The sequence below is a fragment of the Parasteatoda tepidariorum genome, chromosome 7 (assembly GCF_982258835.1).
Source record: "Parasteatoda tepidariorum strain Cologne lab strain chromosome 7, Ptep-v5.0, whole genome shotgun sequence".
NCBI lineage: Eukaryota > Metazoa > Arthropoda > Arachnida > Araneae > Theridiidae > Parasteatoda > Parasteatoda tepidariorum.
The window spans coordinates 73,862,628-73,889,854 of NC_141761.1; the positions used below are offsets into that span (position 1 = coordinate 73,862,628).

Here is a 27,227-nt window from a genome sequence, read left to right on the forward strand (position 1 = left end):
TAGTAATGTACATGTGATTTTACATGCTGGGGAGATTTCCGTGGGAGAGTGATCGGTGGCAGAATAATAGCCAAGTCTTAGTAACTTCCGGGCAACAGCTCGCGAGAAACTAAAAAAGAAACACGGAAAGGGACTGACTCAAAAAGCATAACTCGAAGCCAAACCCGGGCAAATATCTACATGTATTTTCATTATTTTTTTCAATTGCTAGTTTAAAATCTATTTGGCACCTTGGCGATTCTAAATGGCACAACAGTTCATAATACAGAAATATTCCCTACATACTTTTTAAAATAATATACACGAAAGAAAATACTTTTGGAAGAGATGCCATGAAGTGTACTCGCATACTTTATGATTCAATTCAAAACTAATCGTAGAAGAAAATTGCGCCCTGAAAAAAATTTACAGGAATAAAAAGTTTTAAATTAAAGTTTATTTAAAATTTCAGTATCTTAAATTTCTAAGTAAAATAAGCGCAGCAAATAATCGTATAAAATTCATAACAAAGTTTAATTTAGGTGGCAGCCGATTAATGCTAAAATTAATATTTATAAAATACTAATAATAAAAAATTGTTCATCCTACCAAAAGATTCATAAATTTTCTTTTATAATATAAACTTTAAGATGCTAAAACAATGTTTACGTATAAAATTGGAAAATTTACCTACATTTATAGGTATCTTTAAGAAATTTTAAAATCACATATAGTTTTCATAAATCATAGAGGTATGAGAACAAATTTTTTTGATGTTTAAGATATTTCCACAGCATAATGAGAAATAAGATTTAAATGCCACATTTTACTAGTTAATTGATAAAAACAGGAGAACATTTTATAACAGTAGTTGTCCAAAGTACATTATTTCTTTAGAATCTTAGGCACTTCAAAAAATTAAATAGTAATAGTCAGCCATAGATATTTGATTAAGAGTATTTGCTACAAACAATGGTATTTCTTTAAAATGCTCAAGTTCCAAACAGTTAAAAGATTTAACATAAATTGAATAAAATTCATAGATTTCAAATGTATATTTTTTAACATTAATAATTGCACAGCTCTTGTTTATACTTTATTTCCAAAATTAGAAGTTACTAATGCAAAACAAAGCCGAGGGCTTATTGAATCAATTACAAAAATAGATATTTTTAATTATAAAAATAAAACAATATATCCTCTTTTTAACGGATACGAGAAGGGGGAAAAATAAAAGATGTTTTTATTTTCATTTCAGGTCAAATTTAAACAGTTGCCATTCTCACTAAGGTAAATTGCTGAAAAGCATTTTGGAAATCTCTATTAACTGAGCCTTCAACTAGTTTCTTTGTTTATTTTATTGATTTCTTTAAAACTACTTCTATTACACCTGATTATTTTATGTTTTAAAATTCTACAAGTGCTTTAATTATATTTTAGAAGTCTTCAATTAATAATTAGATCATAATAGATATTTAAATGCGTATTTGGCAATGACACATTTGTTTTGTAACTGCAAGCATCTATCATCTGCATGTTTTATGATTGTGATTGTATACAATTGTTTTGCAATCTTTTCTGAAATTTTTGATTAGGTGTGGCTTACAGCCTTGAGCTGTAGTTAATGAGGTGAAAATTATTTTCCTCTCGATTATGAGATGATTTCCTTTTCCCTGTTTCCGCCATGTCTCACAATATTTAACTTTTTATCAGTGTGCTTGTATTGCTCAAATTTGTTTTGGATTATGTCATTCAATTGACATGTCAAATTCGCAATATGCAGATTGTGGTCGTTCTGTTTCCGATGGAGATTTGGCCGACGTAAGTCAGAAAAAAAGACATTCCTCTGGACGAAGCGATGCACTCAATGGAAGTATTGATAAACAAGTATTCTTTACTTTACCCCGATGGATGAGTGTCAGAAAAAAACGCAGTCGAATCAAATATATTAAAGTTGACGTGCCTTTTACTTCTGAAAACCATCGAAATCAATATGGCAAGGGTGATGATTTTTCCAAATCATATGTTCAAGACAAAAAATCAAACAGTTTTATTCGAAAATTCTTTCGGAGCAGTTCATTTTTTACCAGTGAAAGCTCCCAAAAGAGTTCCAGATCCATTCCACGAACTCCTACATTTCCTGCAATGTCAACATCCAATTCGGATATTAGAAACTGCAATGATTTTGCATTCTATTCATTTGATTATCACGAATATTTTAAAAATAAGAATCCTGCTGTTTGTGGCATAAAAAATCATGGAAATACTTGTTTCATGAATGCTGTTATTCAGTGCTTAAGTAATACTGATTCCTTTGCTGAATATTTTGTTTTGGGTAATTTTAAAATGGATTTGCTTCGAAGAAATAAAGCTCATTCTAAGAAATATGGTACTCGGGGTGAGGTGACTGATCAATTGGGAACTGTACTTTCCTCTTTGTGGACTTGTCAATACATACCTAACATATCAAATAAATTTAAAACTTTAGTTGCCAAATATGGAGATCAGTATGATGGGAGTGATCAACATGATGCTCAAGAGTTTTTATTATGGTTGTTAGATAAAGTGCATGAAGATTTGAATATTGCTCCAAAGCAAAAATATAAAAAGTCAAAGGTAAAATATGTTTAAAATTATTAAAAATTTGGTAATATTTCTGTATCAGTACCTACGCCAAAATAATCTAATAGTTTTGACAACTGCTGGTTTGTGGTCCTCTTCAAACCTAAAAAAATTTATATATAAATTATATATACAGTGTTTTCATCATAGAAAAAAAATGGGTGAGAATTTCTCACCCTTTCTCTAAAACAGGGTGAGATTTCAGAGAGTTAAGTGAGATTTCTAAAAACTAAAAAAACACAAATAGACTTGAAAAAAAAATCATTTTTTTTATTATAATACATTTTTAACGTCCTCTATTTTTTAAAGCAATGAATATTTTTGCTGCATCATCATAGAAGATTTTGCCTTTACTAGGTATTTATCCATATTACATTAGTGCATAAAAAATTTGAACGTCTTACATGAAAAAACCTTACCTACAGTAAACACGTGGTTGCAGAGAAATGGGTTCGGAGGGGTTGTGTTCTGTTGTTCGAAAAGGTTCTGAACAATACTGATAAATGGGGAAGCTAGATAACGGGGCAAATGTTGAAACGAATGAAAGATCCAGGAAGAAAAGTGAAACGGATTTTATTTTAAACGGCGTAAATCGAAGCTTTTTCCAAAATACGAGAAATTTGCGAATTTTGAAATTGATTTATAGAATGCACGAATCTCTCGCGGTAATAATTTTTTAATGCGAGAAAAGAAAAAAATATGTGAGATTCGCACGTTCCCGCTCTGTAGTGAAAACACTGACATATGTACACTCAAAAAGTATGACTTATAGGCACATCAGATTATTTATTCTTTGGAAATTAAAATTACCTTGACTGAGTTGCAAGGTTTAGGACTGAATGGATGAATCCAGGGTTTAAGCCATCCTGTCCAGTACCTCTCTGTCCGAAACTCTCTTAAACTGTCCGAAACACTTTTATTCAAATTATGTTGCAATTAAAAAATATAATAATTTTAAAAAAAAGTTTAATTTTTGAACAAGAAACAAAATGAAAACAAGTTTTTGTTTTAATAAGAAAGTTCATTATTATTTTTAATATTCCATTATTTATCCTTAACAAACAAAAATATAATTTATCAGTGCTAAAAGCACATTTATTCATATTTGAAGGATAAGGTATTCACTTTTGTTGTTCAATGAATTCTGGAGCTTCTGAAGTTATAAATCTTTTCCTATTTATTATTCTCCTTTAGTAAGTTAAGGCAAATTCTATAAAAAGTATCAAATTAATCTAAATATATGTAATTAATAGGTGTGCAGTGGTTATGCCTATCAAATTTTTACTAATGGTCAAGGTTTTGGACACTTTTAGACAGTAAAACTCACGTCTCCGGTCCAAAGCCGGTTTCCGATGTCCAAACCTGCAACCTTGGTAATTGTAGTTGACAAAAATATATAACAATGCATAAATAAATATCCCATAAATTTTGTTTAAAGTAATTTTTATTTTTTTATATAGAGAGCATAAGTTAATACTTGAAAGCTTATTAATAGATTATGTTTTAAAATCTTTCGATTTTCAAAAAGGAGAAATTTTGGTAATTCTGCAACTAAATGTTTGAAGTTTTTGTCACAGCTAGGTTAGCAGACAAAAACCATCTTAGATTCAGGCCATAGCCAGCTCTCATAAAACCACTATGTATGTAATTTTAAATTTGTGTACAAGAACAACAAAAACAAAGTTCAAGAATGCAGTTTTGACACCGAGTGAGTATTTCAGTTTTTATCGACAGGTACCAATATGGAAATATTTCCTTCTGAATGTTATTTTAAGAATGGAATTACAATTATTTAATTAGTCAAATTGAATTAGTTCAATGAATTATTTGATTAAAATAATGGAGTATTAAAATTAGTTATAGATTATTTGAAATATAATTTTCAAGTATATGTTGTGAAGAAGAAAAAAAAAATTATGATAAGCTGTCATATTTTTTTCATGTATTAAAATAATACATTTAACTTGCATTTCCCATTCCATTGCTTATTTCTTTTAGACTTTAACCTTTTCATTTTGTTATTGCTATCTAAATAATTAAATAAAATGAAGGAAAATTGAAATTACTGTATTTAAAGGAAAATATTGTTATTGATAGATTCAAAATTTAAGTTTGAAACTTTATCTTATTTTAACTATTGGCAATAAATGCCATAAGTACATTTGAATAATCATTTACAGAATTGATCGCTAAAATCATCAGTTGTTCATTATCTTATATCTCTGATCCTGAAATTCAACTAAGTACGGAACTCCCGCTTTTAATCAACTCAGTAAAATGTAGTATTCTGTTGTTAAAAGGGTATCTTTCATTGATGTCAAGACCAGCTGCCTTAAGTTCTGCCTGAAGGGAGATTCCTTTCTGATTTTTATTTAAATTGAAATAAATATAATATGAAAATTTATTTGGAAGCATGATATTACAGGTGGAAAATATTTAATATCTATAATATTTTTTAATGTGCTGTTATGTATCATGTCAGTGGGCACAGCGTGTTTATAAAATCAAATGTTTTAGGGATTGCTTTAACTTGCATTCCAAGCAAGATTATTTCTTATGTATTATTTTCTTAAATGTTATCAAGTTTTTTTTTCTTCACTTAAAATGATTTCAGATATGGGTTTATATGTATAAAAAATTGTGTTTACTTCTACTGCTTTTTTTGAATTTTTACTTTTATTAGTGTATAATTTTTTCAGGGTAATCTTGGTCGATCAGATGAAGATATCGCTGCAGAAACTTTGGCAAATCACCTAAGATGTAATAGTAGCTTCATACACGACCTCTTTCAGGGCCAGTTTCGTTCATCACTTTGTTGTTTAGGGTGTGGTCATTTTAGTAATACATTTGACCCGTATTTGTGTGTTTCCTTACCAGTTCCACATTACCAAAAGATTCCAATTGTCTTGTACATTGTTAAGAGAAATGAAGATATCAAAATAGTAAGTATAACAATTAAGAAAAGTTATTATTACTTTGATTTTCTTTAAGCATTTATGGATAGAATTAAAAAATGTAATCACATCTAAATCAAAAATGGGGAACCTTAAATAGGAAAATTTTAAAACGAAAAAAATAATTAGTCATGAATATATTATTACTTTGTAAGCAATAAGTATATTTTAAGTCTCTCATTAAACAATACTTAAGGTATCTGTGTATATTCTGATTTCTATATAGTTCTTAACAGAGAGTTAAATAATATCAATGAAAGCAGTGCACGGATAGACCAGAAAAAATTATTGAATTTTGCAGACACTTTTTTTTTCTTCTCAAAATTAACAGGGGTTATTGTGTTTCTGAAAAATTCCTGTATTTTTTAAGAAAAATTATAAAATCAGCTTTCTCCTGAGAAAGTTCTGATTTTTCTTATCTACGACAATATGATTTTATGAACAAGTAAAGACCTATCAAAGTAATTTATAAAATAGACACCACATATAGAGTCAAAATGGTCTTTGAATCACATATTATGATTCATATTGACGTGATGTATCACCATCACGATATATGATTAATATTTATGTAATTTACAACTCCCTATTTTGTTTTTTTGATCTTATTTTTATGGTTTATCTTTAACTGATTTACAAACTCCACATTACCGGCAACCTTTTAATGACGGTCACATAGATGCTGCCTCGCAAAGCTTTGTTTTGAGGCTTTAATGTACGCATGTCGTAGCTGCCAGCTGTTACAATTAAATGTATTTGTCCTTATTTTTTAATGTCGTATTTGCTGTAAATATTAATTTTTTCTTCTTTTTTTAAAGGCATATATTACATGCTTTTCTATGTGATTTAGGACTCACTTTGTCTTTGCTGATTTAATTGCTAATCAACCTGTAATTTTTGCTATTATTGCAACTTTTTTCCTCATTATTTTGACAATTTTGTTACTTTAACTGTGATGTTATTAAAGCATGCAAGTCTAATGATACATTTAACTAATCACTTTTTCATGCTATTTATTTGTGCATGTTTCAATTTTTTCAACAGTCAGTACCATGTATTTGTACATGGTGTTTATAATCAGGATATTGTAAAACAATCTTATTGCAACCAGAAAATTTTGAAACTGGAGGGAAATGTGAATTTTTAAACTAATCATATTTTGTAATTTATTTATTTATATATATATATATTTAATATTTTGCAGCGACTTCTTTTTTATTTTTGGAAAAAAATGAAAAAGAAAATGTTTTTTATTTAAAATTTATTAAATCTTGAATAAGACAAAAAATGGAAATTATATCTCATGCATAATACCAAATAAATATTGAATCTTATTTTGTACTACGATTTGTTTTAATTTTTGGTTTTTATTTAAACCCTATAAACTCTCTTTAATTAAATATATATATATATATACATATTGCACATTTGTTCTGTGAGCACTGTAGTTTTTTTTTTTTTTTTTTTTGATAGAATTTATATTTTTTCCCTCAATATTTTTTTTTCATAAAACAATTATTTATGAAAGGGAAATTTTTTTTAGAGAAAGCATCATTTTTAATGAATTTTAATAACCAAAAGTATTCAATTTTCTCCATATATAGTACTAATTTTTTGATAAAATTTTAGTGCTTCGAACACTAATATTTATTTAAAAATTGTCATATTTGCCACCAATATGACTAAATATGCTTATATCCCTTCGTTAGTCAATTTACTGTACAAGTGGTCCTTCATCACTCAAAAAGGTTGTGCACCCCTACAACATTTTTTTTAAATATTTATACTTTCCATCAAGCTAGAAAGATGGTTACTAATTCAGGTATTCTTCTTTTGTTACTTTATTAGTTAAACAATGAATTAGGTGTCTTGACTTATTTATATAAAGAAACAAAGCACAGTTTCAATAATGTAACTAAATTCATTAAATGTTTTTAAATTTTCATAATGATTTCTAAAAAAAGATACTATGCAAAAATATTTATAATACATTATTAATTACATAATTTTAGATTGAAGAATTATTTTATATTGAATGGAAATAGCACTTGAATTTCTATTTAAATGTATATCTTGAGTCATAGTAATTCAAGAAAAAAACATATTTATATGTTTTTATTATTTTTTAAATACCTAATTTATTGCAGGATAAAGTAGGACTGACTATTGAATCCCAAGCAACTGTGTTGGACTTACAAGAAAAACTAAACACAGTTTTTGGTACTCCAGTAAATAATGTAAGTCTTCAGCTGTTTTGTATGTAAAATACAATACATTTGTTTTAATTCAGTTTGAATATTTTTATTATGTTGTGACTGCTTCATTTGTCTTTTGCATATTAATTCAGATAAATTCAATTTTTTAAGGAAATGTAAAGCTTTTAAGCAATGCAAATATTTAATTAAATTTGATTTGTTAGACCAGTGTTTCCCAAAGTGTGGTACGCGTACCCCCAGGGGTACGGGAACAGTTTAGTTGGGGTACACATTCTTATGCAAAATATCTTGCAACAAACGAAAATTTCAAAAAATTTTATTTAAAAATAAAGCTATCAGTGAAAATTTACGATTAAGTATTTTTCTATTGGCTATTTTTTGCAGGGTTAACAGTTTATTATTAGTGGTGTCAACAGCCAGTTGTGATTTTTACCTTTTGTGCAAATTTTTTATTGTAAAAAATGCATAAATTTTTTTATTAAGGTACACAGCGTTACGAAAAATTTAGAAAGGGTACACAAAAGTCATAAGTTTGGGAAACACTGTGTTAGACTATACTTTGTTATTATAGCACATAATCTGCAAGTTTTGAAAAAACACGGCTAAAAATTATTTCCGTTGAAAGATTTCATGTGGTGGAATATTCTCTTAGCTTTCTAAAATAACTACTCTCTGCGAGCAAATCAAAATTATATACTTTGTAATTAACTAAATACCTGAAATTACCTAATCTGTAAATCATTTTATTTATATTTTTTAAAATTTTAATCTTAGGCTATTTTATATCTATTAAGAATGACGGGTGGCTGTGTTTGTCCTAGAAGTCAGTTGAATCAAACTTTAAAATATTAAAATACTATCATGTATAAATAAAACTATATTAGGTGATATTTTCATTGCATGTTTATTCTGGCTTTAGTAGGTAAATGTTTCTTTTGTCAAGAACAGTGCATATAAAAATGAGTACACTGGTGGTTAATTATTGTGTTTAAATTTCAGTTCTGATTAATTATAATAATTGTTGCTATTTGCTTACATTTTTAAGAGGTTAATAATTGTTGAGTTTTATGAGTTTTAATTACAAGCAAGGCATATGGAATAGCTTTTACCTATTCCAGTTTTCAAAAGCATTTCTATGTGTTTGTGATTCTTCCTAGCCTACCTTTTTAGCTGATTATTTATATATTTCCTATGCATTTTGTTTTGGTTTAATTTATTTTATTAATATTTTTGCACAAATTTCATACTCATTTTTTTGTGTTGCTATCAATCTTATCTATAGGATGCCTATTAGAGATTATAAAATTAGTAATTACTGCTCAACTTATATTGATAAATGAAAATTAACCCATAAAAAATCTTCCCAAAATCCTGAAAAGCAAGCTGTAAAAAAAATCTACGAATGGTGTCTTAAGTTTGAAATTGACATGAAAACCTGCATACCAGGCTCTAGGCCTATTTCTTCCATATTTTATATAACATATTTTGCATTCTATATTTAACTTTATTCTCATTCAAAATGTAAATAATCAACATGATAGGTTTAATTCTGATGGTTTTAATTGTTTCAATATTAGTTGAACCTATGAGGCCTTTAAAACAAATACATAAGTGTTTGGAGACCCTAACTTTTTTATCTTTTTAAAGTCTTCAAATTCCTATTGAATACAACAAAAAAAATATCATCTACTCATGTTCTGAAATATGTATCTGTTGGCTATTAAAATTACCCTTACATTTTCTTCTGATGTTTAGTATTTAATGAAATATCATTATTTGTCACCTATATGTAACTCTGGTGATGAAATAGTTATAGAATGTTAAAATGTTTGATTTCTTCAATACTCCCCGTTAATTTGTTAATCACATTTTTTCCTTTCTTTGGTACATTGAAAACTGCAGTTGCATAATAGACTTGAGAAGGCATGTGGACCTAAACATGACAACCCTTTTGTTACCAAAGAAATGAACTTAATGTATTTCTGGGACTTGTTAGTGTTGTGTGCAATAATAATAAACTTAAAATCTGATTACTGAAAAGAAAGGCATGTCTTAGTCATTAGCTTTAAAAGAATTCCATTTATAAATTATTTTGAGTTCTTGGGCCTGTTTATTAAGTGGAATTAAATATTGAACAATAAATTTAGCACTATTTCTATTTGTTAAGTTAGCTTTGTTTAAACGTTCCTTTTCAGAACCGTTATTTGTAATTATTTTTCTTTAAGAAATAGTTAATTTATTTTGTCACGCTTTTTTTTTCTTCTTTTTTTTTAAGGTTTAAGAAGTATAAAGAAAAATTTTAACATTATAATGTGGAAAAACATATTAATCTAAATTTCATTTTGATTAATAAATTGAAGAAATAACTACTTTTACATTTCCTTTTGAAATAACAATTGCATAATAGCTTAATTCTGCTCTTAGTGTTAGTTTATTATTTTTTTAAATTTATCTCATTTTGTATTAAAATCAAAGTTGTTTGCTTGATCTTTCAATTTTATATCTTGTAATTATTTGCTGCTTCTTTTTATTCTTAATGTTGGTGTTCATATGAAATAAGATATCTTAATTTTTTATGCTCTTTTTTTTATAAAATTCATTAAGTATTGACCTTTTTATTAAAAAGTTAAGTTTTTTTTTGTTTAATTATTGATCCATGATGTAACTTACTATATAAAGGAACAGTAGAGCTTCCAAAAAAGCATGTGTACCTGGAAATTTCACTGATATATTTACTTCAATGTGTGGATAAATTTTTAAAATTTTTCAAATGATGAATCATTTGAAATGTGCATAGACTGGCTAGATTTTATTTATTTATTTTAATCATTGTAGACAAATTAAAAATGTTACTGCCAATTTAAACTTTATCACTCACACTGATTCAAGTAGTATAGCTTCAGGGAATTAAAAGTTTTAAAAATTTATAAGCTCTGTTATAATTAAATTGAAAAGAGAAATTAGTATTAAAAGCTTTAACCTTTATAATAAAGAAACTGGGCTCTATTTAATCCCATTCATATTTTTTAAAGCTAAGAAGAAAAAAAATTAAAAATATTTGACTATTAGATTATTTAGCATCTCTACTAAATTATGTAAAGATATGTAAGGAGATCGTTTATAGCTTTATTCAAAATTAAATTGTAACTTTTGTTGTGATTTGTAATTTGTTAAAATTGATAATATTACTAACTCTATGTATTCATAAATAGATAAAATTTAATGCTATCATTCATTGTAAGAAAATGTGTTGCCATGTTTAATTTTTAATGTTCGTCAACATGAATCTCTATATATGTTTCTTAAACCTCAGAGTCACATCTTATATATAACAATTTAAACCCATCGCTCATATGTTATGGGTTTAAATTGTTGCTTTTAGCCTTTTAAAATTCAGGTGTTAAAAGCAATACTATATTTGAATATATCGATACAAATATCTTTTTTTTTTTTTTTTTTTTTTAAATATTTTTTCTCTTAATTTAATATTTGTACTCTTCAAATATATTTCGTGCGAAACTGTTACAAATATACCTTACAATAACATTCTATGTGTATATACATTTTGATAATATACATTTAAAAATATATATTTTGATGCTAGGTAAGTAGATTTTTAATGTGTAAATTTATGAAATTAAAAAAATAAATAAATGAACAAAGATAAAATTTAAGTATACTGAAAATAATTTTGTCTTTTATATTAAAGAAATATATATTAAAAAAAACTTTTTTGGGGGGGAGGTGGTATAAAATATAGGGGAAATCTGTTTTCTTTGTCACTATCATTTTGTCTGCACAAAATCTTATTACATAATTATAGAAAGTCAATTTCTTGTAGTATTGTTTGCCTTGAGGTGAAACAGTATTGATTATGTCTATTACAAGTAACAGAAAACTTCTCATAATCTGAACTAGGTATGATGCATGATAAATGTTTATGTGTACCCCTTTCTCTTATCATCAATGTTTGAAATTGAAGTCATGCATGCTTTTTAAAGTAAAAGTATATTGCATTAAAATAATTAAGTTTAATTGTAACTAAACATAAACAGTGAAAAATAAAAACTGAAATATGCATGTCATTTGTAGAAAATGTCTGATTATGTTGTGTACTTTTATTAAATCTCATGCATCACCTTAAATTTATAGAACTGTGTTCTCATAGTCAGGTTAGATTTTTGTGTGTACAGATTTCTTGTGATTCATTTTATAACATAAGTTTCAATCAGTGATTTACTTTGAAACGCAATTTATTGAAAGTTGCCGTATAAATTTAGCTATCTATCTGATATAATTTGTGGGTTCATGGAGGGGAAGGGTGCTATTTGTTTAAATTAAACCACTGATTTTAATTTAAAAAAATTAATGAAATAAAATTTTTTTAATTTGCTTGTGATGTGCTCTTATTTTTTGCTAAAGATAATTAGTTTTTCATGTTAAAGATTTGTATCCAGTTTTTATCATAATGATAAAAAAAAACTTTTTCTTGTACGTTATTTATCACACTTTAAGTTTCTTGCTTTGAAAAGAAGCAGGTATTTTAACATTAAATGTACTAATTTCATTATTATAGTTTCAGTATAAGATTTTCATCTTAGCCTGTTAATGACTTCATTTTTTAAAAACATATGAAAGTTTTATTTAGAAAGACTTTTGGTTGGTTATAGTTTATAGAATTTGAAGTTGTCGAAAACAATTGCTTTAACTTGTAACATTCATTTTTCCCCATTAACTATTTTTTTTAATCTATTTAATGATAACTATGAAATTTATGTATCAATTAACTTTTTTTTTTTAAATATTCTTTGCATGCTTTATTAACCATCGCAATGTTTCTGTGTAACTAAAGTTGTGCATAGTATCTATATCATGGTTAATTAATTAATAAAATGCATTTTTTTAGATTAAATTAGATTATTTAAATTGTTTTAAATTGGATTATTGTATTAGATTGTTTTAGCTGCAGTTATTGGTATCATTTCTTTGTATTGCTAAAAATTTTCTGATCATTCTGCAACTTTTTCCTTACCTACCAAATTTCATATTATCTTCATAATACTAAAAAAAAAAAGAAAAAAACATGCTGTTTTATTTATTTTACAGCTCACTATTTTAAAGATACCAGCTTAGGACTCAATAAATTCTAAAATTAACTTAAATTTGTCAAAACTCTCTAAGTTCAATTTTATAAATTTTAAACTGTTTCTTTTTTTCTTCTTCTTTTTGTTTTCGAATTTGTCTAATGTTTACCGATTTAATAGTTCAAAGTTTCAATTACTGATATCTGATAATAAATTTTAAGTGCTCAATTAAGTAATGTGCATTGATTATTAAATTTTCTCAAGTTTTTTCTAAGCATATGGAATTTTAGGAGTACTCCTAATTATCGTAATGCTTTATCTACTCGTCTTTTTTCGCTGTAAAATGTTTGTGTATATACTATGACGGTAAATTTGGTGATATTGACTTGAAATGTGACACTATATTGGTTGAATAGGCCAGAGCTGTTATGAAGCAAGTGTCAGCAGCAAAACCAGCTTATTTGTATAAGTTGACTTCTTTTCTGACTTCAGATTTCAAGATACTAGTACTCTGTGAGTTTAAAAAGTGGATGAATTGATCATTAGATGTTTCTACTTTCACTCCATTTGTTAATTTATCTCATTAATTTTAAAAGTGTTACAACTAAGCCCGAGAGGGCTCAGGGCATTGCCTCCAAATCAAGTGACTTGATTTCAAATCCTTGATATGGCTGGTTGGTTCATATTTTGCTTCTGGCTCGCATGGACTATAATGATTTAAAATATCCCAACAGTAGCTAGGCCATAGATTAGATTCAATATATATATATCTATATAATATTCCGCAAAAGTAAGTTTATTGTCAAATGCTTGTCTGGATTAGCTGTTCAATGATAGTGATGAAAAAAGTGAAGTGTTAAATCTACATTTGGAGAAAAAAATTGTTTACGGAATAAAAGTATGTTTTTGTTTCTGATTTCATTTCTCTATCACTAGTAGTATTTGATCAGAGTGTTTTCGGAGGTTTGCAAAAGCTTGTACGAGGCAATTCACTCATATTAATTAAAATGTTATTCAAAGTGTTTTTTTTTTTTTTTTTTTAATTTAAGAGTTTTTCTTGCTGCTGTGAAAGTTTCCTTTTTACTATTGTTAAATTATAAATTGAAAATTTTGAATTATATGATGTGTTTGTGTTGGAATCAATTTCTCTTTTTTTATTTATAAAAAAAAAAAATTGTATTTCAGGTTATGATTGCAGAAATTGTTGATGGTAAATTTGGGAGGACATTTAACAATTCAGACCCAGTCTCCTGTTTTGGAGAAAAAGAAAATATATATGTAATAGAAACTCCTCTTCCAAACCTTAATACAAGTGCAGAGCAAGAGAAGCTTGTTTTGATTATTGTTAATCAGCTTGAAACAACTGATGGTTATAATATGTAAGCACACTTTCTACATTTTGCACAGAATACTCTGGATATCTCAAAGTTCTATATCTCAGAAACCTTGTTATGTTCGAAAAATATTTTTCCCCTTGGTATTACATATCCACCTAATCTTGATTTTAATTCCTACGTCAAAGAGTTTCTTCTCCACACCTTGTTATGTTGAATGTTTTTCGAAATAGAAAATGATTTTTTTCAGAAAAACAGTAAAGTAAAATAAAATTTCCTCAAACATATTTTTAATTTATGGTTTTTAAAATAAGTTTTAATTTGTATCTGCTCTATTTTAAAATAAGTAACTATTAAGAAAAATTTAAATCAAATTTTTGTCAGTTTAATAATTTTTTGATGTAAGATAAATTTTTTTTAAAAATGAGGTTTTTTTTTTGAGGATATTTTAGTTTAAGAAAAGTTGTAATCTAACTTTAAAAAAATATAAAATGAATTTTTAAAAATAAAACACTTTTTTCTATTGCTTTTTTATAGATGGATAATCACATGCTTGTGTTGCACTACAGACAGCAATGTTAAACTTAAATTTAGCAACTCTATATTTTCTTTGTTTTGATACTTATATTTACATTGAAGTTCATGAATATCTTTCAATGCTATACTAATGTACTCAAATTATCCATAACCAATCACAGAAACCTCACATTGCTAACAAGTAGAAAGACAAATTATATATGATAAAACATGTGCGATAATGAGTATTATTTATTTATAATGTTGCTGGCTTAAACATTACAACTAAACCTAAGTTTGCTTTCCAGCTAAGGACTTTGTTTGTAAACTTATAGCTTTTGAGCTGATACTTACATTTGTATAATAACTAATAACAGAAATCAAAACAATATTAACAGTGTAGGAAAACTAAACAATCAAACTGGGATGAGTGTGAAACCACAGAATCAGACAAATAAAACTTTTCTATGTTTTTCTTAGGTTCATTGCTGTGTTTGAAATAATTCTAAATGGAGCTCTAAATTATCAGGCAATAAATAATTATATTTAAATTTTGAGCTAAATTTCAATTTAAATTAGCAATGATTGTAAAATCGATCTCTTAAAATAGATTAAAAATCATGGTTTGAGTTAAATATGGCTTTAAAATTTTAACCCAGTCTTAGTTTGTAATTACTCACTCAAACACAATTCTTTTATAATTTAAGTAGAGTTGCTCTGAAGAAATTCAAATTGTATAGCACATTATATTTAAAATAAAATTTAATAATAATAATTTAATTTAGTCTTTAGTTTCCTGTTATTCCTTTAGTTCCTATTATTCCTTTAGCTACTGTTTACAAGTAAAAATGTAGTTGTTAGAATTAGGCATAGAGATAATTAAATTTTTTGAAAATTTCAAAATGCTTATATAACTGCAAATATTTGTTTGTTTTGCGTACTATGCAAGAATATCTGAAACAAGGGCGACAAGTTTCTTCCAACCCAAAGTGGAAGAAAATAAAAAAATAATTTCTTTTAAAAAAAAATCAAATATTAAAGCAATTTTATGCATTTTATATTTTCAATCTAGTTTAATTAATAATTATAATTCCACAGCTGTTTAAAACATCTTTTCAAATTAGTGGTTAAACTTAATTTCATATGAAGAAATGGTAAAATTCCATAGTTATAATTTAATAATACTTCTAAATTAAAATATCCATACTACACATTTGCACTACTACAAATCACATATTATATTGTTTACAATTGAAAATAGCTTTAAATTCTGTGATCAAATTGTAAATTACGAAGACTCATTCATAAATAGTGTGATACGTAGATTTTAAAATTCTGTATAAAACTATAATAGATATTTTGGAAATATTAATTTTTTTTAAAGAAAAGGTTGTTAAAAGCTTTTAACCTTCTGGTATTGTACAATAGAGTCTCGGTTGTTCGAGTTTCCCATAAGTCTGAGCTAGTGAAAAAAATCAGTCTTTCTCCCACATAATGACAAAAACTCACACAATGCATGGAACATTTACTACGATTGTTTAATCACAATTACTGACTATGACTGAATGTTGAAAGAAAATATTGTCTGTTCAACTCTGAAATATATGAATAATGTGTTTTAACAAAAAACATTCTACAATTATTTTAAAGTACAATCAAACCGTGCAGTAACGTAATGAATATTGTAACTTGGTTTAATGCTCCTGATTCTCAAATGTAAGTAAATTTTCTTTATGTATGATATATTTTTCAATGAAATACTGAAATTTAAAAATTGCTTTCTTTCCATTTGTTGAAATATTTATTAAATTTTAAGTTTTTGATAATTCGAAGTAGGCTTGTGTGGTTCTGTCCACCTCAAATTATTGTGACTCAACTCTAAATTTAATTTATTTAAGTTTTTCTTATGAGACTTTTTTCTAAACTATTGTATTAGTCATTTTCAGTTTCTTCCACTTTACCAAGTTTTTTTTCTTCCTGTTTCTTCCTATATCCAGGAAGAAATAGATTTCTTATGGACATCCCTGATCTGAAATACTCAATGAATGTAATACTCAAATTAATTTTTTTCAGGTTATGGAGACCATTTGTACTATCTGTTTTAAGGGAAATTAGCTACTCTGAGCTGGAAAATGAAATATTCAGTGCCATGAATTGTGTGTTCAAAGAAAATTTTAACGTCGTAAGCATGCTACCTCAACATTGTTTATATTTTTGCTATATCTGTTTTATAATTACTGTTAAATTAAAGTCTGTGATAGTTTTTAGCATAATGTTAATGTTATTCACATAAACATAATTTTCTCTTTCTGTAATTTTTTTTTTTTTTTTTTTGCTTTGTTGTTAATTATTTATATTTACTTTCATATAGCATAGAATTATATTATTTTTCTTTTTAATTTTACTTGTTCTTTCTTATTCTTTATTTTTTTTATTTACATAATATTGGTTTTAAAATTTCAGAACAGTGAAAGTTTTTCTATAGTTATTACTGGACAATCTATTAGTGAGAAAATATGTTCCTCTGTTGATATGCCATTGTATATGCCAGCTATAGATCAAGCACTTCAACTTAATTCTGATGGAATTCCACACATTAAACTTTACATTCAATGGAAGAAAGATGTCAAAGACATGTTAGTATTGTATATTTAAATTTTCTAAAATTTGATTTTTAAATTCTTTTTTCGCTTGCGATTAACTTTAAAAAATAGAAGTGTATTGCATCAATATCAATGGTATAAAACATTTTTATACATTCACAGTAAATAATTTATTTCACTGCTTGAAAAAAGGAGCATATCTGCTTTTATTTTGAAACAATTTTGGTATTTCATTGGAAGCAATTTTTGAAGACATTTTTAATTTTCCTCCTCTGTTCACAAATAAGCATAGAAATGTATTCATAATATTTTGTAAATAATTTCTTGATATTAATGAAATCATAGCTTTTTATTCTCCTTTTAAAATATCTCTAATCATAATACATATTAAAATTAGTACTATACATTTTTAATCCAAATTGGTTTTTTTTTTTTTTTTTTTTTTTTTTTTTTTTCATTATATTATTTGCATTTATTAATTGAAAAAGAAAGTTTGTGAAGAGAAACAAATCAAAGTTTCTAAAATTAATTATGTGCTATATTAAAAAGAGCTTGACTCACCTCACAATAAAACAAATAATCTCAAAATAACTTAATTAAAAAATGTACTTGAAAATTAAAAAGGAAAAACTTTTGTGGCTTAGGAAAAACTTTTGTAGCTTCATGGTTTAAATTTGTTGAAGTTTTACATGGTTAAAATAAGGATGTTTTCTTCTGAAACACGACACATGAATGTTGAAAACAGAACCTGGTTTTAAAAAATACAGTTGTTAGGGGGGAAACTGTTGCAGACTTGCACAGAAATTATCTCAGTTCCAGAGATGCCAACTTGCTCCGGACAGCAGATATATATTTTAAAGTGGTAGTTTATCAATTGTAATCCTTGGTTTAATAAATTCAATTTAGTAGATTTTTATCCACCACTATTTCTAAATAGTTATTAGATTTATATAATTCACCACTTTTTAGTACTAATGTCATGCTATACCTCTTAAAAAGAAAGCAAAAATAGTCAAATAAATGCAAAATTTACTTTGTAGTTATTTACCGTTTTTGTAATTATTTTGGCTTGTCCGGAGCAGTTGGCATCTCTGCAGTTCTATTCCAGCCCTGCATTGCCCTTGGAAATGTGTTCTGCTCTGATTTACTTTACTTCACCATCACTCTTCTTCCAACAACTGAAGTTTTTCTTTTTTATTCATCCTCTCCATTATTTTTTTTCTAATATTCTTAGAAATTTTGAATTTTTTACCTGATTTTGCTTTTTTTATTCAGTTTATATGTTATCTTCTTGACGAAGAACCTTTATTTAAAGGCTTAGAATATATCAGCTTTCTATACTTTTCAATTATGAAGCTAAAGAAGTTTTTCATTTTCAAGTATCACCTCACATTGGTTTAATATAGACATTTATTTTGTTTAGACTTAAAAACTAATGTACCTTATTTTTTTTAGAAAAAAACTGTTTCTATCTTTCAATAAGATAATTGCATGTTATATTATGTTTGTTGTAGGTTACAGTCTGAATTATCGTTCATTGAAGAACACTCATCTGTTGAAGAAGCGCGTCTTTTTAAGAAATCTGGTGATGAAGTTTCTTTATATGAGTGCTTTGATTTGTATTTTAATGAAGAAAGGGTATGTGCTTTCTTTTTTCAACATTGTTATTTTTTCATGAATAGTTTTAAAATAATTTCAAAAATAAGTCAATGAAAATATTGCTAACCAAACTTTTTTGTTTAATGAATACAAATTGGTGTTAATGAATTGGTTTTAATCAATATAATTGGTAAGCAAAGTTTGCAGTATTTTCTAAAAAAATTTCAATTTTTCTAATTTTTAATTAAGAGTTATTATTAAAAATTGCACAGATCATCATTGTGCTTCTATATATAAAGCAGTGTTTAGAAGGTACAAAAGTAATTTTTCATAATCACTTTAATCAAAATTACTATATCCTGGTTACATTTAAAACATTTTTTCCCTGGTACCTATTCCATGTAATAAACTTTAAATTAAAGTCTTTTTCTTATGATACCTTTCCTATTATTTATTATGGTACAAGAGGTATAAAAAGTTTTAATTAAAAGCTACAACCTTATTGTCATTTTTCAAATATTCTTTTTTTTTTTTTTTTTTTCGAATTATATTTACTTTGTTAAAAAAAAATGGGTGGTGTATTTTGCTTTTCTATTTATATCTCTTTATTGTCTAGCATTTGATTAAAAACATTAACTTTTACACTTGAAATGGATGATAAGGTTTTAAAAAATATATAGAAATTTAACTCAAAAACAGAATAATAGGCTCCTTGCTACAAGTCTTGTCCCTCAAACTTTGGGAAGTTCTTTATGTTATTCAAAGGGAAAGTACGGCTCAGCAGGGAAAGTTTTGATTATATTTGCTCAGGTACGTTTTAAATATTAAAGTTGATTTCTAAGTCATAGAGTGTTTACACTACAAGACACGAGTGAGACAAATAGTTTTGTATGGAAGCGAATGCTGAGCAATTAACAAGTCAGACAAATAGAAATTGCTGACTTTCGAGAGAAAATATTGAGAAAATTTTTTGGTGCAGTTAGAGGAACCTGGAGAATTCGTTATAACTGTGAATTATAATCAAAACACAATGAACCTAACATGAAAATGTTATCAAGGTTTCTCAAATAAGGTGGCTTGGGACATTTATTTTGATTTAGAGAAAATTGTGTAAAAATAAAAACAATAATCTTTCAAACGCCAGAGGAAAAAAGAGGAAGACGTAGAACAAGATGGGTAGAAAAGTGATTAAAGGACTTGGGAGCTAACAGATAGAGAAATATAACATCCAATGGATCTAAATGGGGTAAACTGGCTGAGACTGCCTTGGCCAGTTGCCGGCTGTAGTGCCTAAGAAGAAGAGTGTTTATTAGAAAATTAACTTCAACTGCTAACTACATCTTTACATTCCAAAATGACTATCGCACTCACATGCAAATATTATTTGTCTATAGGTAAAGTCATGGCAACATTGTTGCAGAACATTAAAGTTCATGCTAAAGACTTTTCCTTTGGGAAGTAAAGATTTGTTTTTTTTTTTTTTTTTTCCTGCAGAAATTTTCAAAGGATTTTTTTTCTCTAGAATTATAAATAAAAGATTACTCTCTTGCGCATCGAAGGAGAAAGAAACGCTGGTGATTATTTTATTCTCATTTGAGAATAATAAAAAATAATGAATTGGTTTGATTTTTTTTCTTCTTCAGAATTATTGAAAAGTTATTTTTTCTGCAGAATTATATTCAAAAGATACCTTTCTTGTGCGCCGGCGGGGAAAGGAATGCCAGTGATTTTTATATTCTTTTTTTAAAAAAAGAAATTCGATGATGACTGGCTTTAGCTAGAATTTCAGTTAGATAATATATTAAAAAAATAAAATAGTGAAAGCTTAAAAAATAGCTCTCTCTAGAAATCATGTTCTTTATTTCATTTTTTTAGAAGCACCATAATTTACATTATCGTAAAATTTTGACTATAAGGGAAAGTTTTGCTACGCATTCAGATTTATAGCAAAATAATATTTTTTTTCTCTTTTTTTTAAAATTTGGTTAAGATAAAATCAATCCAATAATTTTATTATATTACGCACGTAAAAATTTTGAATCACGCATTTACCTCTTCACTTTATCTCTCGCAACTCACACTGATTTCATTGTAAATGTATGTAGTGTTTGTGTTTTGTTATCATTGCTTAGTTTTTTTTAAAAAAAAAACTTGGTTTCTTTAATTGTAGAGTTATTATTGTATTGATACTCCCAGAATTTAAGTAAGGATTTCGCTTCAAATTCAGATTTATAACAAAATAATGTCCGTCTTTTTTTTTTTTTTTTTTTTTTAAATTTGGTTGAAATACAATCAATCTTATATTTTTACTATATTACGCATGTAAAAATTTTAAATCACACATTTGACTAAAACTAAATATCTCTCATGACTCCCATCAAATTCATCATAAATATATGTAGTGTTAGTGTTTTGATCAATTTTTTTGGCGATTATTGCTAAAAAAGTGGGGTTTTTTTTTTTTTTTTTTCATTAAATCTTGGTGTCTTTGATTGTTCAGTTATTATTGATACTCTCGCAATTTTTTAAGAATACTGATATTATGGCACTCTAAGTTCAAATCATGGATTCAAGAAATCATTCTTTGACATGCTCGGTTTGCTCTAATATCCTTGTTAATCCATGCTGTGTTTTAATTGTTTTTCACAATTCCACAGGGCTTTTAAAATTCTGGTTATTTCTTAATTGATTTTATATCTAAACAAAGGCATAAATATTGCATATTCAATTAAATCAAAATTATATACAATTTCTTTTATCCAAATAAGTTTTTTTTCCTTTTTTGTAAACAATGCTTCGGTTTCTTTAAATTAGTAACATGTATATTTTTGTTATTATGAAGAGTATCTTGCAGAATGATATTAGTGGACTGGTTTGTCACTGAAAGTTGCATAAAATTCTGCCACAGGGTGTCTTAATTTAAATTTTAATGCATATTTATTCTTAAAGTTTTTGAATGAATCCAACCGTTTTTATTTTAGCTTGGAGTAGAAGATGCAAGAATGTGCCCATATTGTCATCATCGCTTACCCTGTGTCAAAACATTAAGTTTGTGGAGCATTCCAGATGTATTTATAGTACACCTTAAAAGATTTAGACAAGTAAGATAAATTTTTAGACTTTACTTTTGTGAATGCAAATGAATTTAACTATTTTAATTCTTGATAACAATATTATCTCAAGGCACGTTCTCTTTTCTTTAGTGATTTAAGAATTATAAAAAAATGAATTTTAAGAATAATATAGATAATTTTTTTAAAAATGAATTTTAAGTATAGATTAAATGAAATCATTAGAATAAATAAAATCAATTCTTTAAATTAGCAGTCAAAAATAAATAAAAAAAACTCAGGAAGAATATTGCGATTCATATTCTCGCGATTTTAATATCAAACTTTGATGTTCATATTTACCTGATTTGATAGTTAATCATTGTGAATCGTATTCACATGATTTAAAAATTGTACATCGTGATTCGTGTACTTATGATTTAAAAATCCAATCCCTAATTAGTTTTTACAAGTTTTTGAAATCAATATCGTGATTTGTATTCACGAGAGTTTAAAATCCTATGTCACTATTAGTATTCACGGGATCTAAAAATCATGCATCACATTTCCTACTTACGTTATTCAAAAATCCAATGTCGCGATTTGTGTTTCGCGTTCTTAAAATACAATATCGCAATTCATATATGTAATTTAATTATAAATCTTAGTTAAAGAAAATTATATTAAATAATTTTCATAAATTTTTTATTTATTTTTAAATCAGAAATAGTTTAGTCTATTTAATTCGTGTATTTTACTTTTTATGGATAGTAAGATTATAATTCCCTTTATAAAATTTGCCTATTTGCTTTATTATTTTCATAATAAATATCAATGGCACATTCTTTAACATCAAATTTGGCTTTTCAATATTATGTGTGAGGGTACATATTGATTCCCAAACAGTGATTTGATACTTGGAGATTTACTTAAAGAGAATGTGCAGGTATTAGTCAGTTGATTTTTATGAAATTAGCAGTCATTTTACCTCTAAGTAACATTCATATTAACAGACGTGAGTAACTATCAATTTGAAGATAAAAAAAAATTATTTGCCTTTCCGAAAAATCCTAAATGGTTTGAATTCTGTAAATGGTTAAATAGCTTCTTTGTTTCTTTTTTTCTTCAGAATTTCAGTTTCTAGTATAAGCATATTTTGACTATTTTAAAATTCTCTTTTATTGTTTTGCTTATTAGTTATTTTATTCTTTTATAGTCCTCTAGTCAAAGAGTGAAAAATACAACTGTTGTTAATTTCCCACTTACTGGATTAGATATGAATCCATATGTGGCTGAAAGAAGCAATCCAAATACGCAAGTGCCAAGTAACTCTTTAGCACCAGTAGCGCTGTGGTCGCCCTGGAAACGTTCTCGATCTCATTTATACACTAGATGGGAAGACAATGTTTATGAGCTTTATGCTGTATGCAATCATCAGGGTAGCATGCAAGCTGGTCATTACACTGGTAAGTAATATTTAATTAGTTTTATGGTTTTAGTGCTTGCTCAAAAGTTTTGACTTTGGTTTTTATTTTTGACTTATTGTCAATTCATAGATAAAGACCTGTCTTAAATTTGGCAGTACTTCTTATATTATATATGCCACTAGTCTTACTTCTGTCTTCCTCCCAATGAGATGCCCCAGGTTCGAATCCCAGCATTGGCACGAATTCTTCTCCTGACTCATGCCAACCACAATGCTGGCATAAAATATCCTGAGTTTCAGATGGATCATTAGTTAGAATCCCTTTGTCATTTATAAAATAATATTGCATGCTGTTTTTTGCTTTTATTGGGTTTTGTTAAGCTTTGGACCTTAATCATTGCTGAACTGTGAGAATACAGCTCTGGGAAAAGTTGTGTAAAACTTTGTTTTCTTTGTGCTATTTTTTCATTGATTAACATAAAAAGAAACAGATTTTGAGGCAAAAAGCTTGATGCTTGGAAAAGCGATTACTAATTCCAAGGGTTCGAATAATATATGTATCTAACTATTTTAGCAGACTCCCATTGCTTTACCTTTCCATATTTTCTCAATGGTTGATATCTTTTAAGATTCAGTGTTGGTTTATATAACACTTTAGATCAGCTTACCTAGATAATGTAAAACTCTGTATTTACTTTTGGTGCAGTTTTAGTAGTTTTTAATTCGTGTTAAATTTAATCCTCGTAACTATTTAAGGAGAAATTTAATTGTTTTTTCTTCCCATTGTTGTATGGTTAAATAAAAAGTGTCCTAATTGTAATATTTTATAAATTATAGCTTTTAGACTTAAAATTAATGTATTTGTTTAAATTACTAATATTATACTACCTTTTTCATATAGTTCTGATGTTAACATAAATTTAAATTTTTAGCTTACTGTAGAAACCCTGTGAGTGGGCAATGGTATCTCTATGATGATATCAAAGTTCAAAAAGTTCCTGTCACAGAAGTTGTTTCTGCTGATGCTTACATATTATTTTATCAACGAAGTAGCCTGAGCTCCTTATCTTGTGCCTCTTCTTCATCATCAGGCTATAGTAGTGCCTCTTCTGCAAACTCTGTGGGACCTGATCATTGGGCATTTCGCATGTCACCCTTATTCCGTGACATGCAAATGAACACCAAAAGTCAGGATAACCTATTTGATGTTGGTAAGTAATTTTGAATTATTATTTAGTCTTAGAATACAGAAAATAATGGATTCAAATAAAAATAGTTATTAAAATTTAAAGGCAAACAATGTCTGCTAATGGTACATGTATGTAAAATTGAACCAGCTCTCAGTTTTTGTATTTAACAATTCTTATTTTAGATTTTTTTTTTTTTTTTTTTTGGGTGTTTGTTTCGTTTCAGTGTTTTCAGTTATATTTTAAAAGTTTTATTTTTACCATGCCGGTAGGTATAGCTGCTTGAAAAAATTCAAAATCTAGAAAAACATGATGAATGTTTTGAAAACTGTTGTATAATTATCTAAATCACCTATCTGTTGTATTAACACCTGAAATCAGTTACCAGACCCTTTAAAACCTATTTTTTTGTAAAAGTGAACCCTGGTGCTGTCAATGCCATTAAATAGTGCTCTGTATTTAGTTGCAAAGGACAGGGTGCGTAGCATTTTTAAAAAGTGCATAGTTTCTGTTTTTTAAAAAGTCCTTAAAGGGGCTTTTCACATTGGATGTTTTTAAAAAGTGCTTAATTTTCTCTTTTCTAATGTGAGATATTTTTTTCTTTACTATGTCGATTCTCGTGATGAATTATGCAAAAAGCATGATTTTAATCATTGTTCTATTTATCATTTTAACAATTCATTCAACCACAATCCATTTCAACATAGCCTTAGTCCGTAACGTATGACTATGAAAATACCAATCATTTTACGTGTTTGATGAAATACTTGCAGGTTCGCATGTCTGTATATTAGGCTGGATTCAGTGGGAAGAATTCTTGCACTCTAGTGTACAAATCTGCTGCTAGATAGATGCTTGCCATATTTTTTTCCCTTATAGCAAAAGAAAATTTTATTTGTGAAGCGCTAACAGCTTTGTCACTGGCACGCTAATGGCCTTCTTGCACTTTTCTATTTACTGATCTGTACTGTAATCCTTGAACTTACTTGGGAATTGTTCTCTAATAACGTATTTTTACGTGGGTCCCCAGAGCAGTCAAGAATCACAAAGCTTTATCACCTTAAAATTTCCATTTCCCTTTTGTTGTAAGATTTATACCTGAGGGGCCATCAACTAATTGCATATTTTATTAAAAAACTTTCATTGTACTTTTACTTTTTTTTTTTACTTATTCCTTTTCAGTATTATTACTCATAAAATCTTCTGTGCTCTTAATTTGTGTTATGAGAAAACTTATTAATATTCAAGGGCAAGACAACCAAATAATAATTTACCTCTGACAATAATGGTTAGCTTCAATACTCATTGTATTTATATTTCAAAATTATTAAAAAAACATTTTTTTTAGTGATTTCATTAAATAATGCTGAACCAAGTAACAAATTTTAATAAAAATTTATTTGGAGCTATTCACTAATTTACATTTGTAATATGGCTTGATCATTTCAATACGTTGCTCAACAAAAATAACAGTAAAAATTTTCTTAAAAATAAGAAGAGTAAAAATGATTTCTCATCTTACTTCTTTACAAATAGAATTCTTAACATCATTAACTCATATTTTATTATTCATTTTGATTATAATAATTTTTAAAAATTTAAATGGAATGTTTTAATTTTAAAATCTTGGACAAACTATTTATTGGGTTTCTTTCTTAAAATATATTATGTTAGATGAATAAATCAATATGAAACAGATACAGCTTTAAACTGGGCTGACAATTGAAAATATGTTCTTTCAGGCAAAACATCATCATTAGATCGTAGAAGTTCATTGCATCGTCCATTCAGTCGTTCATCCAAAGCTTACTCAACAGTTCATCACAATGGTTCAAGCACCTTACCTCATTCTCATACAAGAACATTTCCCAATGCTGATCAATCAAGCTCACAAGTAATCAGTGCAAATAAAATTAAAGAAGAAATACCACCACCTCCTCCTCCTGTAAAGCATTATTGGACAGTTACCTCAGTGTAAATACCCCTTCACTTAATGACACGAGGTTCTAATATTGTATTCTGGAGAAACGCCTTCATTTCGAAAAGCAGTATTATTTATAATTGTCTTTAATTCTTAGCAATTTATACTACAAGTCAATAGTTTAAATATATCTTGCTATGAAGCAAAGTAGTTATTGTTTCAATAATTATTGTGATTGTTTTACAGATAGGTTGTATCATATCTATATGAAATAACTCTTTAATTAGTTTCATTGTAAGTTATTTAAAGACTTTTGATTGTATTTACTCTAACTACATAAATAGTTAGATATATTTTTTATTATTTAAAATAATATGTTATTTTAACTTGTTAAACTGTTTTAATTTAATATTTTCTTATTGATAAATTTGATTTGCTTTTCATTAATTTTTATATAAATATAGTTCCTATTTAAAAAATTAATTTTTATTTAGTAACATTAATAAAATCCATGTTAATTGTTAAATTATTTAATAAAATAGTAAATTATGGCATTTGAAGCTAGTTTGTATATTAAATATTGTGCCTACATTTAGTAAATTATAAAAAATACATTATGTTTTATATTCAACAGATTTTGTTTATGAATTTATATATATATATTAGATTTGGGTTGTGTTTGTATCAATGTATCTGATCAATCCTTTAATTTACAATTAAATTTTAAAATGTTAAG

General features: G+C 26.9%; 1 protein-coding gene across 1 annotated transcript; it reads left to right on the forward strand.

Annotated features, from left to right (window-relative positions):
- Positions 1–1,477: 1,477 nt before the first annotated feature.
- On the forward strand, positions 1,478–26,693 carry LOC107455644 (ubiquitin carboxyl-terminal hydrolase 31). Its single transcript, XM_016073282.4, has 11 exons — positions 1,478–2,595; positions 5,301–5,543; positions 7,703–7,792; positions 14,041–14,234; positions 16,779–16,887; positions 17,169–17,341; positions 18,823–18,946; positions 21,889–22,008; positions 23,174–23,423; positions 24,316–24,594; positions 26,313–26,693. The coding sequence occupies exons 1-11, from the start codon at positions 1,741–1,743 to the stop codon at positions 26,546–26,548; spliced, it is 2,673 nt and encodes an 890-aa protein (XP_015928768.2). The 5' UTR covers positions 1,478–1,740; the 3' UTR covers positions 26,549–26,693.
- Positions 26,694–27,227: the final 534 nt, after the last annotated feature.

What these genes read in the sequence shown, in the direction of transcription:
- LOC107455644 (XM_016073282.4), top strand. Translation starts at nt 1,741, where the DNA reads ATGTCAAATTCGCAATATGCAGATTGTGGTCGTTCTGTTTCCGATGGA. An exon ending in TTGGTACTCCAGTAAATAAT is followed by an intron (nt 7,793 to 14,040) that starts GTAAGTCTTCAG and finishes ATTGTATTTCAG; the next exon opens with GTTATGATTGCAGAAATTGT. An exon ending in TGTATTTTAATGAAGAAAGG is followed by an intron (nt 18,947 to 21,888) that starts GTATGTGCTTTC and finishes TTTTTATTTTAG; the next exon opens with CTTGGAGTAGAAGATGCAAG.